Genomic DNA, 11,412 nt, shown 5'->3' on the forward strand with positions numbered 1-11,412 from the left:
TAAAATATGTTTTATATGAAAATATTCATTGAAGATTCTCAAATAGCTGTTTACCCAAAAAATACATTTTTTATTAATATATAGTGTCAATTATCGAAGTAAATTATGTGTGGCAAATTCACATAACTTTTATAATACAATTATAGGCTTATGTTCCATTTTAATAATAAACACATAAACGAAAGATAACGACAATTCAAATTAACATTTATTATCTATATAATTACATGTTTTCATATATAATTCATAAGAATCAATTGACTATATATGATTATTTCTTTAAATATATTGTAACTGAATCGCTCCGATATATTCTTTCTTTTATATACAAGTACTAACTTTTTGTGTGGGCTTAAGAAGCATACAGCGTGTAAATAGTATTGTCATCAATTTCTGCTAATAAAGATTCGTGTTTAATTAAAATATTCTACATTAGTCTATTCTGCATTTTACTGCAATATTGCAACTGAAAATACAATATATGGAATATGTTCTATAACATATGAAATTACGCTATACAAGGAATTTTTTTTTTTATATACAGAAGTAATATACATTATAATCAACATGAAAAATTATATTTGTTTTAACAACATTAAATGTTTTCAGTGAATGCATATCTTTATGTTATGTTTAAGATATAATATATTCACAAGAGACCTATTTTGTACAGTTTGTAACAGTGTCGACTCAAATAGGCGAACTTAATCTGCAAATAGAATGAGTAGCAAAAAGATAATACAGTTAGTCTATTATAATCAAAAACAAATATCATTTTTGTTTATATTTTATGACATAAAAGATAATATCATTTTTGAACGTTGCTCCAAAAAATAAAGAAGCTTTAACATTTCTTTATAATTATATATTTTCAATGAATTTCTATTACGATTAGATATATTTGCAATCTACTAAAATGTTTGACTGTTAATTATAGCACATATAACTGTAGGATATATTTTAATGATACGGTTTATAACATATATTAAAATTCTTCAATCTTCATGATCTTAATGTAACAATAAACTTTCTATATATAAGATAATGCGTAGCGTAATCCGCCTGTTGTGCATTAGGCATGATTTTAATTAATTTCATTAATTATTAAATATTTGAAACGATAAAATACAAAACAGAATCCTTACATTTTACGATCCTTGTTTCTACATATTTACATGTTTCTCTTTTACAGTTCGCTTATTATTTCATATTTGTCACGTGATCACACGACTATGTTGACATGTGTAGAACGAAAATTTTGCACATTATATCATTGTGTACACACCGCTTTCATTTTCTGCGAACATGATCAAATGATCACATGATAAATATAAAATAGGGAGAAAGCACAACACGAGCAATACCCACAAAATAAGAAAATAAGAATCGCAAAAATAGAAATTCTTGTATGTACTATGAGAATACATGACAGAAAAATTTCTTTTAGTATCAATAGTAATAGTAGATATTCCTCTTCATAAATTAATAAAGACATTCATTTTTATTAAATATTCACATGACACATTTAATATGAATGTTCTTTATAGATATAATAAGGTCTACTTCTCTTTGTATAACACTTGTGTTTTTACATATTGATAAAAAGATTGGTATATATTTTATCTCTTTATACAGATTAAACGGGTATATAAGCATTGTACCAATTCTATTTAAAAATAATGAATTTCTATGTTAATTTCTATATTGCGTTAGTATGTAAAATACATTACGCCATTTCCAAGTACCAAAAAGCAAGTTAATGGAATCAAATAAATTACCATCACAGAGATACTTGGCGAATCAAATTCACGACTATAAGTCAATATGAAAATCAAAATTGTAATCTATTATTATATTTAATTTCATTTTATTTAATACTTGAGGGTAACATGTACGGAAAAATGCATAAGTTGTTATGCACAATTCTATGTAATATTGTAGTATAATATTCCTTTTCCCATTTTTATTCACTCAAAAGATTTGTAAAAAAGGGCTATGTGCGCCACAATCTGTTTCAATTGTAATAAAATATAATTTATAGTTACAATTTTTAAAAAGCTAAGAAAAAAATCGAAAAAAAATTTCGGAAAGTATTGTCCTCTTTCTTTATAAATTAATATAAGAAACTTGTACGCACCTGCCATTAGGTTCCTGATGCAATAGATTTATGTCATCCAGACAAATAAAAAGTGTAATATTCAGGAGAAAAAAAGGTGGTTCTAATGATTAGACCTTATTATCAACCATATCCACGTTGATCTTATAATAAACATACGGGAAATAATCGCTTTGACCAAAACCTAGTCCTGGTATATCGACAGCCTATTAAGATTAAAATATCTTTGTAAATAAATTTGTCTTATATAAATATAGAAAAATATATTAAAGTTGACACAGTCGCTTATCAAAATAATAACATAATTTAATTAAATTTCAAAGTTACGATTAAATATTAATGCAATGTCAAGAATATAGTGCAATCAAATGTGTAGCAATATTTCAACTTACATCCTGATTATGTTGTGCAGTCGTTGATGCCGTAGCAGATGAATCTAAATGAGCGTAAAGCTGATTTAAAACGTCACGTAATCGTCTCGAACATTTCTTATGGGGATGCAACAGTATTGCTTGAAAATTAACCGGCAAACCATATCTACAAATCATTTACATCATATTACAAAGTGCTTTATAGTATTGTGCTATATATTTACACAAAAAATATTTATTATACACTACCTTAGAACAGATTCAACAAACACACGTAGAGCTTTAACATGAATCCAAGCGCAAAAGCATTCACTAAAATTGACTTTCAACCAGCGAACAAGTGGTCCAAATTGCTTCTTTTTATCAGTTACTAACTTGGTGATTTCATTTTTTCCTGCAATAGAATATAATTAAAATAAATCAGACTTTATAACAGATATATATTTATTTTATAAAAATACTTCTTATACTTATAGTGTTTTTCAAATTTTGAGTGCTTCAATCAAGTATGAAATATTTCGTATTTTTCTTCGTATCCATTTTTCCATATTATATTAATTTTAAATTACTATTCCATATATAAATTGCAAAAGGTCTCAACAAACCCGCTGCTAATTCTTCTTCATTGTACGTAAAATCTCGTACAATAAACTTTTTCTCACGAGCGTGCAATTTAAATTCATCCATCACTTTTTTAAACAAAGTGACCGTAAATAATCCGTATTCCGAGTCCTGAGTAATAAGTTGAGTACTGCGTGGTACGATCATATCCGTCAATTTTTCATAACAACCGTACCATTCCTGAAAGTTGGATCTAAAATTTTAAATCATAAGTGTGTCAATTTTTTACATCAGCTATTCAGTTCTCACATAAAAATTTTAACAAGTTGGGCATATTACTGAAAATATGTAGATATGTATATTTACTTACTTCGGTACAATTACAAGTAAAGTAGTTAAATATTCGCTGTCCAAGATAAAATGTTCTTTTTTCACTAAATCTGCTAAATTACGCGTTAATAAACTTCCCCTGTTGAGAATGTTGCAAATTAAATATGATTTGAGATATTGATTTATTGATTATATTTCTGATAACGTGTAACACAAAAAAAGAAACTTACGTCTGTTTCTTTTCAAGATTTTGTAAGCTGCCTTTCAAATTATTGTATATCGTCGATTTAGTTTTCAAATCAGCATCAATTTGCCCCACTTGTTTACTAATAATATCCGCAATATTTCTTAAAGACTGTTTGATGGGATATTTAGCCATGTCCCATTGGAAGCGAGTTATATATGATGGCAAATCACCTAGTAAATTTTAAATATTAATTTAATTGTTTTAAAAACAAAAATTTTGATATACAACTTCACAGAGTTTTATATGATATTACATTTTATTTTATACTTATGCATATTTACACACACACATATACACACGCACGCACTCATAATTTGGCTTTTTGCTACTACACTATAAAAATACTAAGTCAGAAATTATCGCAATGTGAGAATTATGTTTTACTTGAAACAATTGCGGATAATTTCTGACCTTCGTATATTGACCACATTTTTCTGATAGTTTCATATAATGGTTTCCTGGGTCTGATAAAAAAAAAAAGATAAAAAAAAAAAAGAAATCTTTTACATCATTTTTACTTGGATAAAAAATATTGAAAAATAATACCAATAAAAAAAATTAATGTATTCGATAAAGTACAATCTCATCTTTTAAACAATATTTTGTTGGAAGTCGTACGATAATTAATTACAAGATTATGAGCGTTTAAGGATTTATCCTGTAACCCTCGATAACTTGATAAAAAAATCGCACACCTTTTTAACTACTCAAATTAAAGGAAAAACTTCAAGCTTTCAGATGCTTGTAACAAAATTTTTTTAGATTCACACATAAAATTTGTCTATTTTATCGGACTCTTTTTATTGTTAATTATATTGATTGGAAAAAAACTCGGCAAAGAGCATTCAAAAGTACATAGATTTAGAGTTTTTAAATGCTTTTTTTCATATTCAAAATTTGTTACAAAGTTCCAATTATTTTAAATTTGCTTTTTTCTATCGAGAAATAAATTATCCCTTAATTCTTTCGAGAAGTATGTCACTTATACATACATGCAGTTCTTAACAATATTTGGAAAACTGTATTAAATATAATTTGTGCATTGATGCATTCATCTAAAAACAGATAGAATCTTCATACATAGGAATCTGTATGTATTTATATGTATATATCAACATTATACATAATATTATTAAGTATAATTTTTGTTTACTTACATATTTATGAATGTTTTATTTTACATACATGCTTAATGAATCAAAACAAATTTTAACAAGCGTTTGTGTATTTAGAAAAAAGGCTATACTTCATAAAAAAAGAAAAAGATATATTAAACATGATAACATGTAAATCACAGAATTAAGAAAAATCTATATTGTAGTAGTTAACATTAATATATCTTTTTCTGCAAATTTCTTTTCAGCCATAAACTCGCATCACTAATACATATATGATCAGCCATCAGTAAATCAATGTGCAATAATGCAACGTTATAAAATCAATATAGCAGAAATAAGAAAGCAATATTTGTAATGATTATATATACAAAATGATAATATTGTATAGTCTTATTTTTTTAAATATATAATATAAGATTCTTCTATTTTTATATTATATATAAGAGTATATTATAAGTTACGTACGAAAAGTATCAAGCATTTGTTTCTGATGAAAACTTCTATTTCAATAATCATGCAAAATTCTATTAATTATAAACTCATTCAACTAATGTTTGTTAGTTTCTACTAATACTATTTGTGATATCTGTGCTATTGTTTATAATATTAATGTTTTATATGTATTATTATGTGTACAATGTAATCCTTTTTTTGTTAAAATAATACTAATCTTTCAAAGGAAATTATAAGCATCAATGTTAGGACAACAAAGATATCATCTTGAACAAAACAATTAACATAAGATAAAAATGAGTAGTTTCTGTGTACACTTATTTTTAGTCTCAAATTGTATTCTTCTCATCATTTTTTTTTTTTGTATATAATATTTCATTTTCGAAATTAAATACGTAATTTATTTTACAAATGTATAAAATAATATCAAATATAAATGACAATAAAGATATATAGCATGATAAATGTTTGGAGCGTGATAGATTTAGCCAAATGGAGTAAATTTTATTAAGCAATCTATGTCTGCCAATATCGCGCTCTAGTATTCAACTACAATTTTATAGTTAACTTGGGAAATAGGCAGGCGATAAAACGTCAAGTTTCGGAATCGATCTCACTGTGTGCATTTTCCAACCTTTTTTAACTTTAATTTTCTATATTTTTAATTATTTTAATATGTACATAAAAAAATGCATACATATTATATTACATATTAAGTAATATATACGCATATTTTTAATATATTTTTCCAAATAAAGTAAATAAAATAAGTAAAATTAATGAAACATTTTTGCAAAAATATTATTTAAAAATTAAAATTTTTTTAAAACTATCATATATATTTATTTATATAAATATTTATCGTGTCACAAGCTGAATTAACTAAATAAATGAATAAAATTTAAATTATAAGTATTCATAGTTTTGAACATCTCTAATTTTCAGAAGTGGTCCCGTCACTAAGATTTACTTTTTCAAAATTACTTTGATTTTTTAAATTAAATTTTAAAACAAGGCATATATATGCACCATGTTTATATAATTAGAATCATAATAAATATAGCTGCTTTATTTCTTCTCTGTTTGTCCCTCTTTCAAGTTTTTCTCATTTTATAAAACACAACAGTATTCAACTGTAATAATCTCTCTTTAAAAAATTTTTTTCTGTATGTAAAAAAAAACACGATATGATTAAACAATCAAGATGCACGGTGCACAAGATTGATGAGCTATATTGAGGAAGTAAAAAAGGAGTAAAAGGCTCGAATCGACTGGCAGTGGGAAAATGAGTACCTGAATTTAACAAACTGCCATTACGATCTTGGTCTTGGTCGTCATTTAGTCGTTATTGTCGTTACAGTCTTCATCTCCAATCGATTTGCGAGCAGATCGATCTAGACCGTTCTCGGTGATTGTTCGCGAATGCTTTCCGAGTTCTCATTCACTGTTACAGTTCGATGAGAAAGAGGAAAAAGTCGAACTCACAGGAGAGGGACTGGTGCGGCGTCAAGGATGTAGAAGCAACGCATCGATGAGCATAACAGAGCAACAATATATTGACGGAAGATAATTGTTGGATTGAGATTTTTACATGATAGATGCCCTGAAGATAGCTTCTTTTCGAACGCGGAGAAACGACGATGGTGGTGTTTATGAGAATTATGATAATGACAATGATGATTATGATCATGATAATGATCGTGGCAATGATGACGTTGATGAGGATGCTGACCTAAACAGGCGGCCGGTTCTGGTTCGGACTTGTCCAATCCCCTCCATTGTCTGTGATGCTCCATTGTAGTCTTGTGTGATGGTGTTACAGGTGTGTTTGGCGGAGTCATACCCCCTTCGGGGCTCGAGTTCTCCCCATCCATTGATGTCTGACCTATCCATTACAGCCCAATCCCAATCTCCGCGCGATTTTTTTTCTTATTGTCTTGATCAACTATTATTGTCTCCTACGCAAATGCCTAACGACAATGCTGACGAAACTGAACGAAAACAACTCAAGGAAAAAAAGGCAACAATTGCAATGGCAAAAATCCCTAAATTGAAATTCGAATTAACGCCACACGCGCTCTATTCATCAAATATAGGCCCAGATGCGACTTTCATTTGCTTTCAAACCTCAAGAAATAACTAGCAAGTAAAAGATTTGCATTGAATGCTGAGATCATCATCGTGATGAACGGCTATTTGGAGAACAATCCGAATATAAAAAGGGTACAGTCGCATTGAAACATCGTTTCATCATTATCATCGAAAAAAGTGCCATTGAGTTTAAAAGAAATTCTATTAAAAGATAAAAATAATTACGTGAGTTCGAAAGATCGTGTTTTCCTTGTTAGACCGAGAATTTCTCACGTAATCCTGTTCGAATGCTCATGAAATACCGATATTTATTCAAATAAGTATGAAACTTCAAAACGCCATTAATTGTTGTAAATAATGGTTGGACAGAAAAAATTAGTTCTGTGATTTTTCAAATGTACTGTGTACAATGTCTCGTACTTTCTCATCAATAAATCTTTTAATTGTAAGTATTCCGAAAACAATGACTAAGTTGAAGCGATCAAAGAATATTCGAATACAATAAATAATAATCGCAGATAAATATATACCGAAAAGTAAGAAAATAATAATTGCGACTCGAAATAATAGGCTGAGCATCATAAACAGATAATAATGATAGTAGTGAAAGGATTAATGATAAGGAAATCAAGAAAAATGAAATTTTATAATGACTGATTACAGCTTGGCGACCACAGTAACCCAAGCAACTCCTTGCACTCTGCAGATTTTATCTAATACGTATGTGGTCTGCAAAATTTGAGATCGATATACTGTCAATATATTGTTTTGTATGTCCTTTATACATAATGTTATGTTTTTGTACACTCGACTTTTTCCTTTATATTTTAGCACAAGTCTTTATATGGGGTGCATATACATACGAGCTTTTATTAATATACTATAAAATAATAAGGATAAGGGAAAACAGGGTTAATGTGGTCAAAATCAACAAAATAAGGCCAAGCAACATCAAATTCAGAAATAATTTGTAGTAGATAATAAACAGAAACAATCGAACACAAATAAGCATTCTACAAATATATCAACTACATACTATTATATAATGCATATCATTGATATGTGTGATCTAAATATGATTATATGTGATTCAATATATTATAATATTTGCTAAAAAGATAATCTTAATCTTTTTTTAGCAATTGTAATAATTGATATCAATATTGTACAAGAAAAATATATATATAACATATTAGATTGTATGCAAATAAAATTGCTGTTTTTATAAATCACAATAAAAATATTGAATTTTCAAAGTAAGTTAAATAAGTTATATTTAATCAAAATATGCATCATCAACAGTTTCTTCTAATGAGACATTAAATAATATATTCTATTTTTATTAAACTTGTCGTTTTTTAATTCTATAAATTATTAAAATCTTCGAATCATTGCTTTTTGACTAAGGAATATTTTCTTTATTTTTAAATCATCATCGAATAACTCTTATACTAACAAAATCCTTCTGTCTAAAGGCAGAACCAATATTTCTATCCATGTCAATTGCTTGTATATACAAACAAAATTATTAAAATTTCATTCTATTAAATCATATTATTACTGAATATAGGAGAAGAATATGAGAAGAAGGTAGATTATACTTCTCAAGAATTCAACTTATTACCTACGACAACTCAAGTGAAACCTATTAAGTTAATTATAATTGATAAATATTAGAAATTATTGACAAAGACAATTTGAGAGTTTTTTTTGTGTATATTTCGTGTTGTGTATGGTATTCATCATGCATCATTAGAGTATCACGAGAAAAGAATGCGTAAACAATTGATCAATGCTTGTTCGCAGAGATCCAAAATAACTTTCGTAGCAATCTAAATATGATTATATGTGATACAATAGCAATAATACTATACTATTTCTATAATCAACTGTTTCGTTAAATCAGAAACATTGCGCAATGCACATTTCGTCAAACAGTAATTCGAATAAAATATTCTGTTGCAAGTTTGCATTTTTTTAGTCTACTCACATACTTATTCTCAATTCCGCTATCATAATAAATTATGAAAATTTAACAATCAGAATAAAAATGCAACATCTTGTAATATCTATAAATATGTAATATCGTTAAAATTCTCGTATGTAAAATTTGTTGGATTGAGCAGTACTTGAGTAGAATATAAAGTATCTGAGAAGAATACAAAAGTAGCTAGATAGAAATAGATAAACATAGATAATATCATTTCCATATCCATAGATAGGCACTTACTCTCTTACTGTCATTGACAGTATTGTTTAAAATAAAAAAATTTTATATAATAAAACAAATGTTTTTCTACTCACTGTTGTTGGCCATCAAGTTTTCGTGCAGCTTATCTCTTTGGTCTTCCAGAACCTCTCCCAGATACGTTGCCACTTTACGCGTCACTTGCTCCACATATGCATCAAGCTTACCAAGATCATCTGATAAGCCAACTAATTGATCCAATGTTCCGACCTTCAAGTCGGGAATATGAAATTTGTAGTTCACCGATAGAGAATGTTGCTTGGATGTCAAATTATTCATAGTTTCCCACGTCTGCTGACAGGTTTTGTCGCCTGGTGCCGATATCAACCAGTATTCTGTCATCTTGAATAATAGATTTTGCAAACTAAACTTCTAGTAGATATCTGAAACAACAATAATTCATTTTAAGTAATCTAATCTTTACAAAAGTCGTAAGTTATACAAGTTACAAAAAAGTAGTTTTAAAAATTGTGCATAATAAATGCTCATAAATGTTTGAAATATAAAAACAGCGTGTGCTGCGTTATAGGCCTTGAAGTATCACCAAACAAAATCAAAAGTGCAAAATAAAAGTAAAAATAAAAGCTTAGAAGCCTTTGCTGCATATAATATAGTTTAAAATCTTTATTATTTCACAAATTCTTTAAATTTTGGTCCAACTTTGTGACCATCTTTAATGTTTAATTAATGTAAAAAATCAGATCACATTAATCTTAGTCTACCTTATTACGCAAACATTGATATAATTTTTGATTAATATCAAAAATACAAGGGTTGACTTTCTTCATACAACCACCTGCTTGCATTGTACTTGTTACTCTTTGCTGGAAGTAGTCAGATGTAAGTCTGCTTGCAAGTACCGCTTGTGCGTTTAAAATTCCAATTTGAGGAATAACAAAACACAATTGTCAAATACAATATTGTGGGTGATTCAAACAAATTTATAAATCGCAAGATATGTGCGAAATGAAGAAGGGGGTGTGGCGCGACGAGCCTTGCTTAATGTTATATAATTAGGCGCGTTTTCCACGTGACCATAGTATACGAATGGCGCGCTAAACGGCCTGCTCTATACCACCGATCGATATAGACCAAAAAAAAAACCCATAACAAAACCCGCGACGCAACATGCAAAAAGAGCCGTGCTCTTGGATGGATTCTTCGAAGTTTTATATTGGTAAAATAGGTACTGTTGCGAGATAGTTCAATGGCGTCGACAAGCATCGGGCCATTCTCGGGATCAATAACAGCAACGCGACATTAATATAGAAAAATGTTTAATAAAAGTAGCGATGTTTAAAAATCGACATGCAAAAAAACCCCACTAAAGAAATTCAACAAAATTCACATCGGATGTCTAAACCGATCAAACGGTGATTAATGATACAAGTTAACATGACACTTCACGAGCTATCGATAGTGAACTAGATGTAATGTAACGTACCAACGGAGACTCGCCAAGTTTTATTGTTATCGTCGTCGTTGTTTTCTGGAATGTGATGCGTTCGGGTGCTAAGTCAGCTTTCTATGGAAATTCAAAGGATTTCGCTAGCTGGACAACACTGTTCATCGACGACAAAGCCAACAAAAATCATCGTGACTTCTCACGTGATGACAATTGTGTGCTGCTACCTCGCGACTCGTTCGACAACTAAACTGTAAATTAAACACTTATCAGCTGACTCAAGAACCTGATTATAAAGGGTGTGTTCCGAAATGTGCTGTCAATACTGTAAGCACATTTCGGATTCTATTTGGGACATTTTGTATTTTAAAATTATTTTTAGTAGCTGAGCATTGATCATGTAATTTTTCCCTAGCAGTGGAAACGTAAAAAATGAAAATTTTCACGAGAATTCGACAATTCTATTCTATAC

The 11,412-nt window shown here is 28.7% G+C and overlaps 1 protein-coding gene across 6 annotated transcripts; it reads right to left on the reverse strand.

Moving 5' to 3' along the window:
• Positions 1–186: 186 nt before the first annotated feature.
• Vha44 (V-type proton ATPase subunit Vha44) lies at positions 187–11,248 on the reverse strand. Of its 6 annotated transcripts, none has more exons than XR_010890657.1 (9): positions 10,980–11,206; positions 9,592–9,918; positions 3,609–3,795; positions 3,419–3,517; positions 3,093–3,301; positions 2,737–2,881; positions 2,509–2,653; positions 2,138–2,322; positions 187–709 (listed from the first exon to the last, which is right to left on the reverse strand). XR_010890657.1 is itself a non-coding variant. In XM_067356839.1 (9 exons), exons 2-9 carry the CDS (start codon positions 9,875–9,877, stop codon positions 2,227–2,229), a joined length of 1,320 nt encoding a protein of 439 aa, XP_067212940.1. In that variant the 5' UTR covers positions 9,878–9,918; positions 10,980–11,248; the 3' UTR covers positions 187–2,226. The 6 variants fall into 6 exon arrangements, 3 of the variants coding, with proteins under 3 accessions (XP_067212940.1, XP_067212937.1, XP_067212938.1); XR_010890656.1 differs by having other exon boundaries at positions 187–1,297; XR_010890655.1 differs by having other exon boundaries at positions 187–2,009.
• Between the last annotated feature and the right edge of the window lie 164 nt (positions 11,249–11,412).

Source organism: Linepithema humile, chromosome 6, assembly GCF_040581485.1.
Source record: "Linepithema humile isolate Giens D197 chromosome 6, Lhum_UNIL_v1.0, whole genome shotgun sequence".
Taxonomy (NCBI): domain Eukaryota; kingdom Metazoa; phylum Arthropoda; class Insecta; order Hymenoptera; family Formicidae; genus Linepithema; species Linepithema humile.